The 19,383-nt window shown below is 39.7% G+C and overlaps 2 protein-coding genes across 7 annotated transcripts in view; both read left to right on the top strand.

Annotated features, from left to right (window-relative positions):
• The window catches only part of LOC6051347 (dynamin), a 515,697-nt gene that overhangs the window by 188,440 nt on the left and 307,874 nt on the right, over positions 1-19,383 (top strand). The window lies entirely within an intron of this gene.
• On the top strand, positions 516-2,657 carry LOC6050331 (histone-lysine N-methyltransferase NSD2). The gene is made up of 2 exons (XM_038263315.1): positions 516-1,428; positions 1,489-2,657. The coding sequence occupies exons 1-2, from the start codon at positions 1,267-1,269 to the stop codon at positions 1,696-1,698; spliced, it is 372 nt and encodes a 123-aa protein (XP_038119243.1). The 5' UTR covers positions 516-1,266; the 3' UTR covers positions 1,699-2,657.

Below are 19,383 nucleotides of genomic sequence, written 5' to 3'. Positions count from 1 at the left end.
CCAGAGTCCTAAAAACGGTCAAGGAACAATATTCAGCTTGTGGAGCGAGGTTTTGAAAAAAAGTCCCATATTCTGGGCACCCTACTAGTACAGTCATCCCACATATTCGGAACACTCACAAATTTGGAACACTTTTGTGATAATTTGTCAATAGCATACAAAATGCATATTGCACCTACCAATATTGTGGAACACCTGAATTTCCCGAGAATGGGTAAGTAACGAAGGAAATGCGTCATAATACCTTTCTCTGGTATCAATACCAAATTTTGGTATTTCTGGACCCTTTAAAATTTGTCTTAAGGATTATGCAAGAGCAAAATGTGGTAACATACCAATTTAAGGTATTGTTTTGATATTGCAAAATTGCAGAATTTGTCAATGGTCACATTTTGGTATTCTTTTGGTATTACAGTATTTTATCAAATTCCTCTGAAACTATGGGAAATTTTGACCAATTTTTACAAAGTAATTAATTTTGCGCTAAAATGATGTCTCAAAGCGAATGCCTTTATTGAAAACCGGAAATTTCAAACTTGATTTTAAACATTTTTGATATACCCCTAGGGGGGTGACACTTCGGTTCCGTCGGGTCTGGCACCTCGAGCATGGAGCTGAAACCTCGAGCTCGGAGCCAGCACCGAGCTGGAACCGTGTCTGCAACTTTGATTAAAAAGAAGCCGATTTTTGTAAATCTATTTAGCGTGCATCGCACAACAGCTGTCACTGTCAGCCAAAAAAATATAAACAAAACCCAACCTGTTTTTTCCTGCGAGGATTACACGCGTTTTTTTCGGACTACCCGGATGCCAAGCGGTCCCCGTCGGAACCCAGCTGCTGTCCACGTCGACCACGATTTGACCACTTACTCGAGCAGTGCTTAATCAACGTCAACTGGTGTTTCCTGTGCTGCAAGGGCGGAAGTCTCATTTGCTGCAAAACCTGTCTGACGGCCTTCCACCTCGAGTGCCTCCAGTTCAACCCGCCGGAAGGTCGCTTCATCTGCAGAGAGATCGAATCCGGCCGAATGCACATGTACGACGGGATCGTCTGGGCCAAATATTCCATGATCAAGTTCTGGCCCGCGCTCAAGATTTCCCCGCCAGCGGTCCCGGACGTAGTGTTCCGGCGGAAACACGAAAAAACGGACATTTACATGCACTTCATCGACAAGCACGACTTTGGCTGTATCAACCGCCTCCGGTTTCAATCTGCCTCTATTACGAGGGCGACTCGGACAGCGTGACGGACCGGAAGCGGTCGGACATGATGGAACGGTACAACGAGGCACCGCGCGTGGTACGGCAAGTTTGCGAACGGCTGCAGGCACAAACAAATCACGCCTTGGAATCGTCGATGTACGTGATGATCAAGTCCAACAAACATGTTGCTCCGCTGAGAGGGCGAAACGCGGCCGGAGACGAGGAGGTGAGTTTGTCGAGGGTATGGTTTTCCGTATCAATTGTTATATCTATTTCATTTCAACAGGAGGATTCAATCTGTGAGTGCAAATCGTCGGACACGGACCCGTGCGGGCTAGACTCGAACTGCATCAACCGGGCGATGCTCGTGAAGTGCAATCCGAAGACATGTCCAGCTGGCAAAAGTTGCCAGTACCAGTGCTTCAAACGGAAGCAGTACCCGGCACTGGCGGCCAAACGGATACCCAACAAGCGCTGGGGTCTGGTCGCACAATAGTACATCCACCAGGGTCAGTTTGTGATCGAGTACGAGAGGAGATCAACAACAAGCAGTTGGCGCGGCGGATAAAGCAAAAGCAGGAGCAAAAGGACGAAAATGACAACTTCCTGATGGTGGACTCGAAGCTGACGATCGACGCGGGGTCCAAGGGCAACTTGGCCCAGTTCATCAACCACTCGTGCGAGCCTAACTGCGAGATGCTGATGTGGAAGATCGGCGGAAGCTAATCCGTGGGGCTATTTGCCCTCAAGGACCTCAAGGCGGTAAGTTCTTCAAAATCCCGGTAAAAACACTTCCTACAACTAACTCTTCTTACTCTTTTCACCGCCATTGCTAAGACCTCACCTTCAACTACAACTGCCAATGTTGTGCGGGCAAGTGTCCCGGGCTAAACATCACCCAAGGGAAGGAGAACTGGAATGAGGAGACTCCACGGTCTTGCGCGACTTGCATGTGCAGATTGCAACATGGGTTTCCTGCTCGAGTGCTCAAACGCCAAGAGTGACGACGGCGGCGGCAACTACACCACATCCGCCACCCACGCCTGCGCAAAGTACCAAGCAAATATTGCGATATTGATCACTCGATGACGGATTCGAACTTGGTTGAATACAGGACGAAAATGGTCGCGAAAATTCGGTGGAGGAGATTTGGACCTGATAGTGGATAGTGATGGCCACGGACAGTGACGTTCTGATACTCCCGTTCTTATTGAGTTAGTATCAGCAGCTTTAGTAGTAGCTGAACCGGAACGGGATCTCCTGCGACCGGATCAATATTCTTGTCGGAATCCGATAGTGGCACTTAGGTTCTGGCGGGTCTGAGGGTTTTAGTTCTATTTATTGTATAATCCATGTTACATGTTCTTTTACAATTTTATAATAAAAGATGATAAGGGGGTGAATAAAAGATGATAAGGGGGTGAGTTACTTGGCATTTTCCGTTACTCGACTGCAAAAGCTGCCAGAAATAAACTAATTACCACCACCCTTATGTCTATATATCAAAATTTTTGTAATTGTCTGCTCTACAACTTTGTAAAACATGATTACACTTAAAAAATATCCCTGCAAAGTTAGAAAATACACGAAATTTTAAAATGAAACATTTTGTTCTAAATGAAAAAATTACCCTTCTGGGTCATGTAGATTCAAAAACTACATAAAATTTCCCATAAAATGACGTGTTCCAACATTTTTTACAGTCGATGTTGAATCTGGTAGAGCATCACCGGCTGCTCCTTAGGAAAGGAAAGCCCAGAGATCATGTTTCATGTTTGTTTCCCGTTTATTTTCCTCTTTCCTGCTATATCTTAGCCCTATTCATCTCCTACTCTTCTTTTCCTTTCAGTCACTCTACTCACTGTTCTTCTTCGTTTTCTTCGAGCCCATGATCTTCAGCTCCAGCCCAGTCAAATCAAATAGAGCCGTACACAAATTCCGTTTCAAACGCAACAACCGGTTCGAACACGGAACCGGTTGTTGCGTTTGAAACGGAATTTGTATCCGATTCTAATTAGATTCCGTTTCAGAATTCGGATTTAGTTAACTGGGAGTCGTCCCAAACTGCACCGCACCTTGTCCGACGAATCTCGCTGCGGCCCGACACATCGGGTTCGAATCAGCCATCACCTCCGCACTGGGTTTGTCAGCACTGGGCCAGATCTCGCACACACCTTCCTGACGATCTGCTCGACGTGTCAGGTTGCGGACGCCCAATGTCAAGCTTGACGTCGGTCGCGTTCTCTACCGGGTCGAGCTCCTCGTGTGGCGGTCAGGCAAGATACTCTCCTCGTCTACCTCCCCGACGCGCGTAGAGCCGAATGACGAGCTCCTGTCGACCGGAACCTGGCGAATCTTTCGGCGTGTTCGCCGGCTCCTGCGCGTCGCTGATTTTCTTCGAGCCGCCTCGCGGCCTCCCGCCGCACGTGGTGCCCCGGGTTCAAAGGGGTTACGCCGGCTCAGCAGAAGGGACCGATTATACTTGTCGGACGCGGCGGCCGGGATGAGCTGACCAGGGATCGCGGTCGATGCTTGCGGACCCCGCCGAACCGTTTCGCTCGTCCACAGAACAGCTCCTTTCTACCCGCGTGTACTTTCGCGCACCGTAATTTCTTCGCGACGACGAACAACCAAAAACGCGACTTGTTCTCGCTCTTGTCCAAACACGACTTCCCGAACAGCTCAGGTTTTTCGTCCGTCAACCCGAACTCGCTCTCTCCTTGGTCCCGCTCTCTCTCCCTCCTCCTCACTTTCTCGTGCACCGCTCTCCCAATCTCCGGCGGATCGGAAACAACGCCGATGTATTGGTGAGGTCGAAATTGCTCGCGAGGGTGAGGTTTGGTTTGGGGAAGTGAACTTATTTTTGGGTAAGCTTCTTAACTCTTAAGCAGTTTAACATATTTTTATGGAGATTTTCAAATCAAATTACATCCTAAATTCTACCAACGTTACATCGAGTAACGGAAAATGGCAGAGTTTTTAAAACTTTTTTAGTGTTTTTGGAACCGGTCCCAAAGTGAACAGATATGTCCAAAAATGTTTTCAGCGTCAACAATGAGCTTGATTTTGAAAATGCTGAATTTCAATACCCATATTGCCACTCCAATAAATTTCTTGAAAATACTCTATGATTGGGGATATTCTGGGTTCCACCGGAGAACCTGGAACTGGTCCCAAAATGGTCAGATATGCCCAAAAATGGTTTTTAGCGTCATCAATGAGCTTGATTTTGAAAATGCTGAATTTTGATACCCATATTGCCACTCTAATAAATTTCTTGAAAATACTCCGTAGTTGGGATATTCCGGATTCCACTGGAGAACCTGGAAGCAGTCCCAAAATGGCCAGATATGCCCAAAAATGTTTTTTAGCGTCATCAATGAGCTTGATTTTCAAAATGGTGAATTTTGATATCCATATTGCAATGTCTTGAAAATACTCCGTAGTTGGGATATTCCGGGTTCCACCGGAAAACCTGGAACCGGTCCCAATGTGACCAGATATGTCCAAAAATGTTTTTAGCGTCATCAATGAGCTTGATTTTGAAAATGCTGAATTTTGATACCCATATGGCCACTCCAATAAAATTCTTGAAAATACTCTGTAATTGGATATATTCCACCGGAGAACCAAAAATGGTTTTTAGCGTCATCAATGAGCTTGATTTTCAAAATGGTGAATTTTGATATCCATATTTCAATGTCTTGAAAATACTCCGTAGTTGGGATATTCCGGGTTCCACCGGAGAACCTGGAACCGGTCCCAAAATGGAATTTTGAAAATCCGTCCACAGGGTGGTGGTGGTGGTAGTTGATTTATTTCAGGCAGCTTTAACCCTTTCAGGCCTGAATTTTCAAAAAATATTTTTAGTCGATGATGGGAAAATGATTCTTCAGACCATACGAAAATTATAGGCTAGTTTTGGAAATTTTGATATTTGGGTCATATATGACCCATCAGGCTCGAAAGGGTTAACATGTTTGTCATTCGCTGCCTCCGTCCACAGGGAGCCGAGATACAGCTGTTTGAAGTTGGACTTCGCCTTTTTTCGCTAGCTTGGTAGTTCGCGGGATAATATTGAGGATGGTAGTTTAAGTGTTAAACAAAAACCCGCCTTTCAAGACTATTTTATCCAGAGCAGCAAAACACTGCCTCCAAATCCAAATTTAAATGATATTTTCACAAAAAAGTTATCGGACCAATCATAAAACATAACTAAGCATGAGTTTAATTGGTTCCAGAGTGTGAAGTTATTTTGAAAAAAAAAAATGTACTCCTGGAGATAACACAAAATTTGTTTACATTGTTAGAAAAAAGTGTTCCGAATTTGTAAATTTCAAGGGTCAATGTTTTTCTTTAAAAACTCGATATAAAACGTAAAAATACATCAATCGAAAGATCGCAAGAAAAGCTTTCACATGAAGGTAAAAGCAAATCATTATGTGCAATTATCGATTTTACATGATTTATTGAACATTGGCCGATCTGTAAACTGTTCCGAATATGAGGGATTACTGTACTACTTTATTTGCTGTGTAGCGAGAGTTGAGTTTATCTGTGGCCATCAAGGACCATTTTGTTTAAATATTTTATAAGGGCGTGTTCAGTGATAGTTAAATTTTTCTCTTGGCGTCAATGATTTTTTTAAAATATTTTTATAAGAGCGTATTAAGTGAAAGTTAAGTTTTTCTTTTGGCGTCAACAATGAAAGTATTTTTTTGTTAGGGTGTATCTAGTGAGGATTGAGTTTTTTCTCTGGGCGTTAACGATCAAAGTTTATTTTTTTATTTTTAGTATTTAGTTATAGTTTAGTTTTATTCTTGGCGTCAACGATAAAAAAAAAAATATGTTTGGGAGGCGTATTTAGTGAGAGTTGAGTTTATTTCTTGGCGTCATTGATTTTTAAAAATGGTTTTAAAAAAGGCGTATTTAGTGAGAAATTAGTTTTTCTCTAGTCGTCGACGATCAAAGTTTATTTTAAATATTTTTTTGTGAGGACATACATAGTACCTCTACAGCATTGCCTTGGCGTTCTCGATTGCGAGATTCCTACTCGAAACTAAGTGTCCGAAGGCTTGATTGTTGAGGCAATTGCAAACCTCTTTTTACACCTTAGTTTCCATCCACCCCGGGATTCGAACTGACGACCTTTGGATTGTTAGTCCAACTGCCTACCAGCGACTCCACCGAGGCAGGACCCAGGGAGACGACTTCTACACCTGATCTGAGCTAACGACCTAACCTTTTTTTTTAGGTTAGTCCGGGGCCAACATTTACTTCCCGTCCGACGGAAGGCGTGATCAGACAAATCTCGTCTCAAAAAACGCCACCGGGACCGTCTGGGATCGAACCTAGGCCGACTGGGTGAGAGGCAAACACGCTTACCCCTACACCACGGTCCCGGTTATCTGGGCATCAACGATCAATATTTTTCCAACAAAAAAATATGAGGAAGCAAGTTCAAAAATCATAACCGAACATAGTTTTTTTTTTATAAGGGCGTATTAGTGATTTGTCCCGCCCGTGTGGATCAATCGGACCGCGCACTAGACTCACAATCCAGAGGTCGCCGGTTCGAATCCCGCGGCGGGCGCTCTAAAATTCTTTGTGTAAAAATGGGTATTCGGCGCCGTCGCTCCGTGCCATACTTTCATACACTTAGCAGCCCAGGGCGGCGAAGTCCTTGTAGATAAAAAGGAAGACACTAGTGGTTGGTACTAGCAATGGTGGCCGACAGCTATAAAGTCAACTTCGTTATTAGTGAAAGTGGAGGTTTTTTTTTCTTTGCGTCAACGATCGATGTTTTTATTTTTATTAAGGCGTATTTAGTGAGAGTTGAGTTTGCTGAACGTCAACGATCAAAGTTTTTAAAATGTTTTCATTAGGGGTTATTTAATGAGAGTTGAGTTTTTCACTTGGCGTCAATGATCAAAGGTTTTTTTGTATCGTTATGATGGCGTATCTAGTGAGAGTGAAGTTTTTCTCTGGATGTCTTTACTCCCGAGCAGGGGGTTTACCAAATTTTGGTATTACTTGGGCAAATAACAGGGACCAAAATGTGCCCTTGGTTGCCCCGTAATAGATGGTAAAATACCATGAAATCATACCAAAGTCTTGTATGTGGAAGGGCACAGCAATACCAACCTTTGTTATTCCAAGGGTAAAAAAAGGGAAAAAATAAAACCATTTCAATACCAAGATGAGGTCTTTTGGATTTTTGAACATTGCTTGAATACCAAAACTTGGTATTACCATGGTTTTATTTTTAAGGTATTCCTGCGCCCTTGGAAAATCAGATTTTGGTATTCCTGTGGTCTTCCACATACATGATTTTGGTCTAAAAGTAAATCTTTCCCTCAGAGTGTGAAGGCGGTCGAACCAACAGTGCCGATGTATTGGTGTAACATTCTCGGTGAGTTCGCTCCATGTTGAGCACACACTTAGGTGTCTGATGCACAACGATCAGACCCAGTCAGTTCATTTCGAGTTCTGAAACGGAATCTGATTAGGTTCCGTTTCAGAACCCGAGCATGGGTAAATAACAAGAGAAATGCGTAATAATACCTTTCTCTGGTATCAATACCAAATTTTGGTATTCCTGGACCCTTTAAAATTTGTCTTGAGGATTATGCAAGAGCAAAATGTGGTATCATACCAATTTAAGGTATTGTTTTGATATTGCAAAATTGCAGAATTTGTCAATGGTCGAACACCACATATTGGTATTCTTTTGGTATTACAGTGTTTTATCAAATTCCTCTGAAACTATGGGGAAATTTTGACCAATTTTGACAAAATAATTAATTTTGCGCTAAAATTATGTCTCAAAGCGAATGCTTTAATTGAAAACCGGAAATTTCAAACTTGATTTTAAACATTTTTGATATACCCCCTACAGAAATGACTTGAAATTGTGGAAAATTTTCTAAGTCAGAATGGCACATTTTGGTATTATTTTGGTATTGAAAGGTTTCATCAATTTTCTCTGAAACCATGGGATTTTTTTTACCAATTTGGACAAGATAATAAATTTTGCGCTAAAATGACTTGAAAAAAAAACCAAATACTTTGAAAAACGAGTCAATCGAAAGATTATTGAATTTTGGTGAATTTCAATCCAGTTTTATTTTAATATTTTTCAATCTTGTTATTTTTCAGAATCTTAAAGAACTTCATGCACAGGCCGTACATCAATGACAAATGCATTCGGTGTGGTGAAGAATATCACTAAGAACAACATGGAATCATCAGGTGAGTAGATTTGGCTGTTGCATATGGATCATTTCCTTTTTTCACTAACTGCAACTGCTGCACTAAAAATGGTATGAAAATACCAAATTTTGGTATTACTTGTGCAAATATCAGCGACCAAAATGTGATCTTGGTTGCCCAGTAATAGATGGTAAAATACCATGAAATCATACCAAAATCATGTATGTGGAAGACCACAGGAATACCAAAATATGATTTTCCAATGGCGCGGGAATACCTAAAATTAAAACCAAGTTTTGGTATTCAAGCAATGTTCAAAAATCCAGAAGACCTCAACTTGGTCTTGAAATGGTTCTATTTTGAGGTATTATTTTACCCTTGGAATAACATGGTTTGGTATTGTTGTGCCCAGTGCTGAAAATGTCAGGGGTCATGACTCGAAAATCGGCGACGCTGACACGATTTTTTGAGATCCATTCACTGAACCGCAAAACCGTGACATAAACAAACCCGGCGCAGTCGTGAGTGCCCTAGCTCATTGAGCAACTGCAATGCGAGGCAGTAGTCGACCAACGCTCATTCGACGTTGCACGCACACACATAAAGAAACAAGTTTTTACACAAAAAGTTCGTATTTATGCGTGGAAATGTAATTTTGAATATAAGTTATGGTTGTTTTAAGTGTTTTGCACAGTCTACCCGGATAAACGAAAACTATATGAATTCTAGTGAGGACCTTAAAACAACCTTATGAGTTATGGTCACCATAAGTAATAGAGTTATTTTAATGTTTGTAATGGTAAACAATTTTCTTGATGACTTTAAAAAACTGTTTGCAGATGTTTTCTCAAATGGTTACCTGAAATCACAAGGTAATTTTAATGTTCAAATGGTTCATATTGATTCACGATTACCATATAGAAACATTAAATACCCATTTGAAAAATAGTCAGAATTTGCAAAAGCGTTTACCAAATTTGACTAAGTTTTGTTTTCAAATGAAAGAATCAAACTTTTTTGTCTGTAGCTTCATAAGGGGTTGGGTTTGTGCTGGAGTCGGATTTGGGCAACTTCCGGAACAAGATTTTGTCTGACTAAGTTGCCGGAAAAGTGTACGATCTACTCATCGATGGTGGGGCTGATAAAAGCGAAGAATTACAACTTTGGGGGAGAGTTTGTGAACCATATGGTAAAGGCATTCACTATACGGTGAAGTGTTCGTCGTGCAGCTGCACCTGTAGTACCAAGTTATGTGGACATCATTTGACTTACTTGGCCCACATTTGAGCTGCCAAAGAAAGCCAATCCGAAGTTTACCAATTTTAATTAACAGAATCTAAACCAACAAAAAGAGAAAACAAACGGAGGAGCTCAAGAACAAAAAGGCTCGAAAATGTCGGTTCCTTTTGATGCGCTATAATTCCTTTGAGTTTCGTAGACGATTCAATTTTAAGCATTTCATGTTTGTGATAATTGTTACTTTATTTCAATTGTATGAGCGAATCATTTTTCAACAGTTGATAATTTTGGATTTACGGAATATTTGCGAGAGCAGGTAACGAGCGTAGCGAGAGAAGAGAAACGAAAGAGCGCGCCAGGCAGAGTATTATTACTCTGCATTTCGCGCTCTCTCGTTTCTCTTCTCTCGCTATGCTCGTTACCTGCACTCGTTGCAGGCTGGCGCAGGCAAAAACAGTCTGAAGTGAAATGTTTGTGCGGCTGGTTGTTGTCTACGTTTTGTGCGCAGGTATAATTTTCAAACAAATCATTTGATTTACCAGATACTTTGTTTATATTTTTCTTTTTTGTTCATTTCAGCGCCGTGGAGAACTTGAAACAACGGAACAGATGGTGCTGGAGGATTCGGCGGCAGCCGACCGACAAAACAAAGCGAAGCGAACGCACGATTGGCATTAATCAAGGAAATCATTTGAATCATCAGATAAGTACACACATTTGAATGTTACATTCTACTCGATACTTTGTGATTTTTTTTTCTTATTTTTTCAGGTCGTCCAACTTTGGAAGTATGATCAACCGAACAGAATCGGCAATCAACTAGAATAAAAGCCGAAAAAGTTTTAATATTATTGTTGTGAACCATCCGTCAAAAAGTGAACAATTCTGTCCAAATTTGGTAGGTAAAAAATGCTAGAAAAACTATTAAAAACCATTTGAAAACTATTTCTCAAATAGTGGAACTGGGAGAAAATTATAGAATTAACCTTAAATAACCATATGAAAACTATTTCTAAAATAGTAGCGCTCGGTAAAAATAGCAAGAAAACCCCTAAAAAACCATTTGTACGAACCATTCGTAAAAGAGTAGCAGCAAGGTTAAAAATTGTAAGAAAAACCTTAAAATACCATTTAAAACCATTTCTGAAACAGTAAAAACCGGAGGAAAAAGGTCGCTTCCACGCGAAAATTAACTTTATTTCTACCATTACACAAATGGTAATCTGACGAAACGTTGTTCGGAGATTTTAAGGTTACCGTTGCTAACCACCCTCATCTCAGATGGTCGAACTTTATGAAAAATGGTAGGGTACCATTTCCGATATGGTATTTTAAAGGTTTTCCTACCATTTTTCAAATAGTGGTTACGATCTCTGAAATGGTGAGTAAACCATTTAACAAAAAGTTTTTTTAAGGTTCTCGTTTATGCGGGTACAACCATTCAACTGTTTGAAAATAGTCGAAATAGTGTTTAAAGAAGATTTTACGAGTCAGTCATATGACACGAATTGAGTGAGTGTAGCTCATTTTTTCACGTCTCTCATTCTCCAGCAGCCGACCGGCACGAGTCAGGCGGCAGTGGTTGAACAGACACAGTAGGCTCACAGTCATATGCTAGCAGTGAACTGACATTTTGGTTTGCTTCATGTGTACGCTGGGTTGGAAACTTTTTGCAGGCCTGGTTGTGCCCTTCCACATACAACTTTGGTATGATTTCATGGTATTTTACCATCTATTACTGGGCAACCAAGGGCACATTTTGGTCGCTGTTATTTGCTCAAGTAATACTAAAATTTGGTATTCCCGTGATATTTACCCCTGCTCGGGAATTCGTATTGAATTTATTTATTGTTTATTCGTCAAGCTTATGTAGACTACTTACAATTTTCTTACATACTAGATATTATTTCTATTGTACAGATTTTTTCGTAGTTCCGGTTTAGACATGTCGAAATGTATGTACTGTGAACTTTCATTATAAAAGTGCATCATTTGATTTAATGGTGAATTTTTTAAATAATTTGTCGTGTAGGGGAGAGTGGGGAGACTTGATCCCCGGGGACACTTGATCCCAAGCCTGTATCTCGTCAGCATGTGGGTAAAACAATTAGCTTTGTTCTAGAAAGTTGTGTGAAATTAACTAAAACTCATTGTAGAAAACAAAGAAAAAAAAATAAAAAATGTTTAGATTGAGTTATACAGATTTTTCTAAAACGCGCTGCAAAAACTTCCAAGAGATCTTTTTTCTTTTTTGATATGCATAGAAAACACTAAAATATTATTAAAAAAATATTTTTATGTATGAATTGTTTGATAAACTTATCAACTCCAAAACCCTCACGCATTTGATGTTAAATTTATCGTCATACTATTTTTACAATCAATTGTTTAAAAAAGTGCGTTTAGGAGACTTGATCCCTGCATTTTTACAGTTACTGGAATCAGCCTCAAGATTAATTAATTGGGCTGGGTTTTCATACATAGTTTCCTTTAGTATAGTTGTACATAACTTACTGCAGTTTGATCCTTTTTTCAAAAGTTTTGTAAACAAAAATTTCCAGCTTTTGTAAACATGCTTAGATTTGGTCTAAAAAATAGTATTTTTAGTTTTTAAATATTTTACATACTAAACTTGTTATATTTTGAACACAAACGTACAGGTTTTATGTGAAATTGCTGTAACTTATAGAAAATTAAAAGTTTGGATGAATAAGAAACTTTTTGCTTAAGATTTCTTCAAAATGTTGAAAGGGGGATCAAGTTACCCCTAACATTTTGAAAATGCCGGTTTAAAATATGTTTTTAAAACGCTTGGCATGATTCGAAGAGTTCATCTGATGAAATATCCTTATTAGCCAAACATAGATGAATGTTTGCGCTTTCAATTCATGCAAAAAGTTTATAGTTTTGTGAGAAATTGACAGAGTTATGTGCGATACAAAAAAAGGGGATCAAGTCTCCCCACTCTCCCCTATGCAGTTATTCTAAAAACTGGTGAATGTCTAAGAGTACGGCTTGGTTCATGAATACTATTGCGTATTACTGAAAATAATGCTGCTGACTGTATGCGTTGAGAAATAATGTCGTTGATGAAAGAGAGCATGGCATATTTACGACGTTCATGTAATGATTGTATGTTTATGAGCATGCAGCGTGCTTCATGCGATGGGAGAGGAAATGCAGTCCAGTTTAGTTTACGTAGTGCGTACAGTAAGAATTGTTTTTGGACAGATTCAATTCGTGCTTGGTGTACGGCATAGTATGGATTCCAGACGATACTACAGTATTCCAAGAGTGGCCTGACATACGTTATATAGAGTAATTTAATAGTATACGGGTCCTGGAAGTTGAATGCAAAGCGCTTTATAAAGCCTAATGTACTTTTTGCCTTGTTTATTATTGTGTTATAGTGTTCTACAAAGTTAGTTGTGAGTCTAGGATGACACCTAGATCACGTACTACTTTGCATTTTTCTACTGGTTGGTTTCCTAATAATACTGTTATGTTTGGTGTTTCATGTTTTCTGCTGAAGGCAATGGAATTACATTTCTTTACATTCAATTGGAGTAGGCTTTTACTACACCATGTGTAGAAAAGATTAATTTCGTTTTGGAATACATGACTGTCATTGTAAAAAAAAATCAAATTATTCGCTCTACAGCATTGCCTTGGCGTTTCTCGATTGCGAGATTCCTACTCGAAACTAGGTGTTCGAAGGCTTGATTGTTGAGGCAATTGCAAACCTCTTTTTACACCGTAGCTTCCATCCACCCCGGGATTCGAACTGACGACCTTTGGATTGTTAGTCCAACGGCCTACCAGCGACTTCACCGAGACAGGACCCAGGGAGACGACTCCTACACCTGGACTGAGCTAACGACCTAACCTTTTTAGGTTAGTCCGGGGCCAACATTTACTTCCCGTCCGACGGAAGGCGTGATCAGACAAATCTCGTCTCGAAAAATGCCACCGGGACCGTCTGGGATCGAACCCAGGCCGACTGGGTGAGAGGCAACCACGCTTACCCCTACACCACGGTGACTGTCATTGGCATTTCCTATTTCCATGTACAATTTCATGTCGTCTGCATATACAAGTACGTTAATTTTTTTAAGAATGATGGAAATGTCGTTTACATACAAGATGAAAAGAAGAGGTCCTAGATGGGATCCTTGCGGAACCCCAGAGGTGACGTGAATTGATTCCGATAGTACATTTTGGAAGCGAACAATTTGTTCGCGCTTAGTCAAATATGACTTAAGCCATTCCAAAAGATTCGGTTGAATTCCAATTTTCTGCAGTTTGAAGATTAATAATGGTATGTCGATTCTGTCAAATGCCTTACTAAAGTATGTGTAAAATTGCTTCTACGAAATTGCGATTATGCATTGCATTCAGTGTAAAATTTACAAATTCTAAAAGGTTGGTGCTAGTAGAGCGGCCTTTAAAAAAGCCGTTCTGTTTACATGTGATGCGGTTTTTTACTTGCTGAAAGATTTTTTCATTTATAATAAATTCAAAAAGTTTTGGAATGCAAGACAAAAGGGCAATTCCGCGATAATAACGTATGTCTGATTTTGGGCCTGACTTGAAAATAGGCACCAAAAAAGACTTTTTCCATGTTTGTGAGAATTTTCCAGTATTTATTGACATGTTGAAAAGATGATGCAGTGGAAATGTCAATTCTTCTGCAAGGTTCTTTAGGAATGCAGGTGCTATTCCGTCGGGTCCTGGTCCTTTTGATGAGTCTAAGTCCTTCAATTCCTACTGATGCCTGAAATAGTGGCTTTGGCCCAGACTTGTTCAAATTGAAAATGTTTTTCAGTTACAATTTCTTTTGGATTAAGTCTGGCATTTATGGCTAAGAGGACGCCGCCTCCTGACTTTTTCTGACTGAGATTTAAATTTCTATTGTCTAGGAATACAAAATAATTGTTTCCAAAAATTTCTTCAGGGTGGACGCTTTCGTCCCAGTTAGTTTCAGTTCCAAGAATAATGTCGAAAGAATGTGAGAGAATGTTTAAAGAAATTTCCTTCATTTTGCCTGGGCTTTTCATGCGATTGAAATTCTGACAATAAATTAGAATTTCATTCGCATTCTGTTGTTCCGTTGAAGAAATTTTTGGAGACATACTTAAATTATTAATAGTACTTACTGCCTCTTGCGAGGGTGTCATTTCTTCTTCCGTGTTAGAAGGCGTCAATGCTTGTAAAAATTCGACGATGTAGTCGGCAGGTAAAATTTGTTGGCGGCTTCGCGCGAATGCTGCAGGTATTGAAGTCTTCTACTTGTTACATATTTCCTGTAGGTTTCCAGGTCGGTGAGGGTTTGCTTAGGTGAAATTCCAATTGTTGAGTTGTATTCCATGAAGATGTTCATTAGGGTGGGTACGTTTTTCAAAAAGTTCTCGGATCAAGTTTTAGTATGGTTCCCCTTGTAGGGCATGCCCATAGGGACTTTCATGCCAAATATCAGCTCATTTGGTTGTAAACTGGCTACGCGCATCAGGGTTCAAGTTTGCATGGGAATTACTATGGGAAATTGGAACTTTTTGTTCAAACGCTCCTACAGGTCTGGGAAATTCACGCGCCAACTTCTGGTATGGTCAGGCCTATGGGGAATGGTCTGGAGAACACTTTTCCCGAAGAGAGCATATGGATTCGTTGTCCCTAGACCTGGCACATCGGCAAACAATCCGATGTCTCCGGAACCAACGGTTTTCCCTCAAAAAGCATCACATTTTCCTTAGCATGCTATGAAAGCTTGAAGAACACCGCGACGCCATACGTCAGGTAGCTACCACGTGGGTGAGAATCGGCTGGAATATTCAATTGCAAACCTTCTTTTAACTAGAAAATGATCATTTCGAGTAATCCTGATATTATTTAGACGAATTCAGAATATTTGCATAGCAAATTTGTATTTTTTGCAAATATTTCAACTATGCGTTAAATCATTTATAACCTCGAATTCCGCTTAAACACATCATAATTTAAAGGGAAATATAAAATATAAATTACTCTTACAGTCGGTAGCTTGAGTTTAACAGCAGACATGTTAAAACTGTGTTTTATTAATCAGCATTGCTTTTACAACGCTTTTATAACGCTTCGTCGCGTTATATCTGCCGTGGCTTAAAATATAAAAAAATAAATCATGCATCTTTTACACTATACAGTCACAAGTATAAGTTTAATAATAAAAAAAACTAACTCTACTTGATTCGCCCGCAATACCTTTCGGGGTATATCCTAGGGTTCTACCTCTCCTACTAACATTGAGTCCAAAACCACCCTACAAACATCTATACCACTAAGGTGACGTAGGGGTCCCTGCGCACTTTAGATAGGTGTTTACTAACATTCCTTCATTTCCCCGAGGATAGCTTGGACCCGGCGTGGACCCCTTATGCCCTGGGCTGTATTACACACTTATCAAAAGATGAAGACATGGTATCTCCCGTGTTGGATTATTGTTCCGGATGAGGGTCTAACACAACCAGACCAAACAGTGGGATAAGCGTTGTGGAGCCTTCCGGTGGTGGGGCGTCCTCCAAATGCTAATGCTAATGCTAAAAGTAAATCTTTCCCTGTTCCTGAGGGGAACACCCGTGAAGAGTATCGGGCCGGCATTTGCAAAGCGGATTCAGTGACAGTTTATTAATCAATTTAATGTTAACATGTTAAGGTTAATGTTAACATTCCATAGGTTGTCTTCCTAAGGTAATCCAGAGAATCGACAGTACCGGATTCATGCCCTGCTGGGATTGTTTGTTTTACTGCGGTCCGGACTGGCCGACGGTGTTACTCCGGCTCGATGCGATGCGGGATATGTGGCAGGCGGTCGATTTCTCCGAGGTTGTTGGTATCGATTCGTCGAGGACAATGGGGATGTGGTTGTTGGAGCTGGGGGCTGCTGGGCGGTGGAGGATAGTGCTGGTTCGGGAGCTGCGGCTAAGGCAACAAATCCTGCTGCATCTGCGGAATCGAATTAAGTGGATTAGTGACATTGTTTGTTAGAGGATCGAGCGGATGATGAAAGTAGATACATTGACAAGACCGCTGTTGTCCCCAGCATTGGTTTTGGCCTTGGGCTAGGATTGGTGCTGGCTGAATGTACACGGAGAGACCGGCCAGGGCAAATCTAAGAAATTCTTGGTTAATTTAACTAAAAATATGGGTTAATTTTCTACACAGCTTTTTTTCAACAATCAATTGTTGATTTTGTTATCCCGAAATTTCTGACCACCAGTAGGTAAAAGTAACTAAAAAAATAGTAAGATTTGCCATTTTTGTTGGTTAAATGACCGAAAAAAAATTCTAGCAGTCGACTGCTATAATATTTTTTTCAGAAAATTAACTTTTTTTTGTTTTCAGCTGAAATATTGTTAAATATTCTGTAAAAAAACAGGCTGGACCATATTTTTCAACTATTTTTTAACATTTTTCTTCGTTGTATCGACTGAAATATTTTTGCATGCAGCAAATTATTAGTGGTTTATAACATCACATTTCTTAATTAAACATAATTTATGTTAGTGTCTATATATATTTTCTTTAATTATTTAACGATACAGGCTGGCCCGAATTTCTGGCTATATTTTTAACTAATGTCTTACTTGAATACAGAAAAATATTCGTACATGTAGTCAGTAATTAGCTGTTGTTAGCAATATTTTTATTGAATTTGCAGTAAATTTTATAATAATGCCTCACAAATTAATTTGTTGTACTTGTACTTATTTGTATTTTTTAATTGTTATTATAAAACATGTTAAGTTCGATTAATGTTTAAAATATAAAAAAAAGCATTTTACAAATTTTGTTAAATATGTTCAAAAAAGATGTTTAATTTCTCGTAAATTCCTTAAAAGTAGAAACCGAGTAAAATTTTCACCAATTTTTAAGCTTATATTTTTATTATGTTGTATGGGTAATTCTCTACCAACTCACACGAAATCGGGAAAAGTTGCCCCGACCCCTCTTCGATTTGCGTGAAACTGTGTCCTAAGGGGTAACTTTTGTCCCTGATCACGAATCCGAGGTCTGTTTTTTGATATTTCGTGACGGAGGGGCGGTACGACCCCTTCCATTTTTGAACATGCGAAAAAAGAGGTGTTTTTCAATAATTTGCAGCCTAAAACGGTAATGAGATTGAAATTTGGTGTCAAAGGGACTTTTGTGTAAAATTAGACGCCCGATTTGATGGCGTACTCAGAATTCCGAAAAAACGTATTTTTCATCGAAAAAAACACTAAAAAAGTTTTAAAAATTCTCCCATTTTCCGTTACTCGACTGTAAAAAATTTTGGAACATGTCATTTTATGGGAAATTTAATGTACTTTTCAAATCTACATTGTCCCAGAAGGGTCATTTTTTCATTTTAAAATTTCGTGTTTTTTCTAACTTTGCAGGGTTATTTTTTAGAGTGAAACAATGTTCTACAAAGTTGTAGAGCAGACAATTACAAAAATTTTGATATATAGACATACACGGAAAAAAAAGTGTTCCGGAAATCATGCAAATCGTACCATGAAATCGTGAATATCGTGATTTTTGCTTTACGAATTTTTGAACTATGCATAATGGGCACGAATTATCCAGGAATCGTGAATAAATATGCATGACTTTCCATGACCGATTTCACTCGTAAACGTGAATAATATTCATGATTTCATGAAATGGATGCATGAAGTCGTGAAAAATATTCACGATTTTATGAATAAAAATTCATGATTACGATCAAAAAAATATACCTCGTGAATTAAAATTCATGATTTCATGCATAAAATTCATGAAATCATGAATTTTTATGCATGAATTCGTGCACAAAATTCATGAGTTCTGGAATATTTTTATGATTATTTTGGCAGGCGTAAATAAAATTCGTGATATCATGTATAAACTTCATGAAATCATGCATAAATTTCATGAATTCGTGATTTTTTTTATGAAATCATGAATTTAATTCACGTTTACGAGTGCATTCGGGCATGTCTAATCATGCATATTTATTCACGGATCCTGGTTTATTCGTGACCAATATGCATAGTTCAAAAAATCGTAAAGTAAAAATCGTAATATTCACGATTTCATGGTACGATTTTCACAATTTCCGGATTACTTTTTCTGTACATTTACCATATCGTGCCACTGGGGGCACATATCGGAATTGACAAGGGAGCCTGTTTTAATAAAAAAAACGGAGGACATTTTATGTGATGCCAATGTACTCTGGCCCCACCTGGCCACTTTGGAACCGGTCACCGGTTACCGGTGGTCACTGGGGACATTTCGGAATGTGCAAGGAACCCTGTCTTGTGACATATCAAAATTCATGAAATTTAAAACTGTGGCTATTTTATGTGATGCCAATGTAATCTGGCCCCACCTGGCCACTTTGGAACCGGTCACCGATTACCGGTGGTCACTGGGGACATTTCGGAATGTGCAAGGAACCCTGTCTTGTGACATATCAAAATTCATGAAATTCAAATCTTTGGCCATTTTATGTGATGCCAATGAAATCTGGCCCCACCTGGCCACTTTGGAACCGGTCACCGGTTACCGGTGGTCACTGGGGACATTTCGGAATGTGCAAGGAACCCTGTCTTGTGACATATCAAAATTCATGAAATTTAAAACTGTGGCTATTTTATGTGATGCCAATGTAATCTGGCCCCACCTGGCCACTTTGGAACCGGTCACCGATTACCGGTGGTCACTGGGG

Source organism: Culex quinquefasciatus, chromosome 3, assembly GCF_015732765.1.
Source record: "Culex quinquefasciatus strain JHB chromosome 3, VPISU_Cqui_1.0_pri_paternal, whole genome shotgun sequence".
Taxonomy (NCBI): Eukaryota; Metazoa; Arthropoda; class Insecta; order Diptera; family Culicidae; genus Culex; species Culex quinquefasciatus.
The sequence above is the reverse complement of the archived record's forward strand: the minus strand, read 5'-3'. Positions and strand labels throughout refer to the sequence as shown.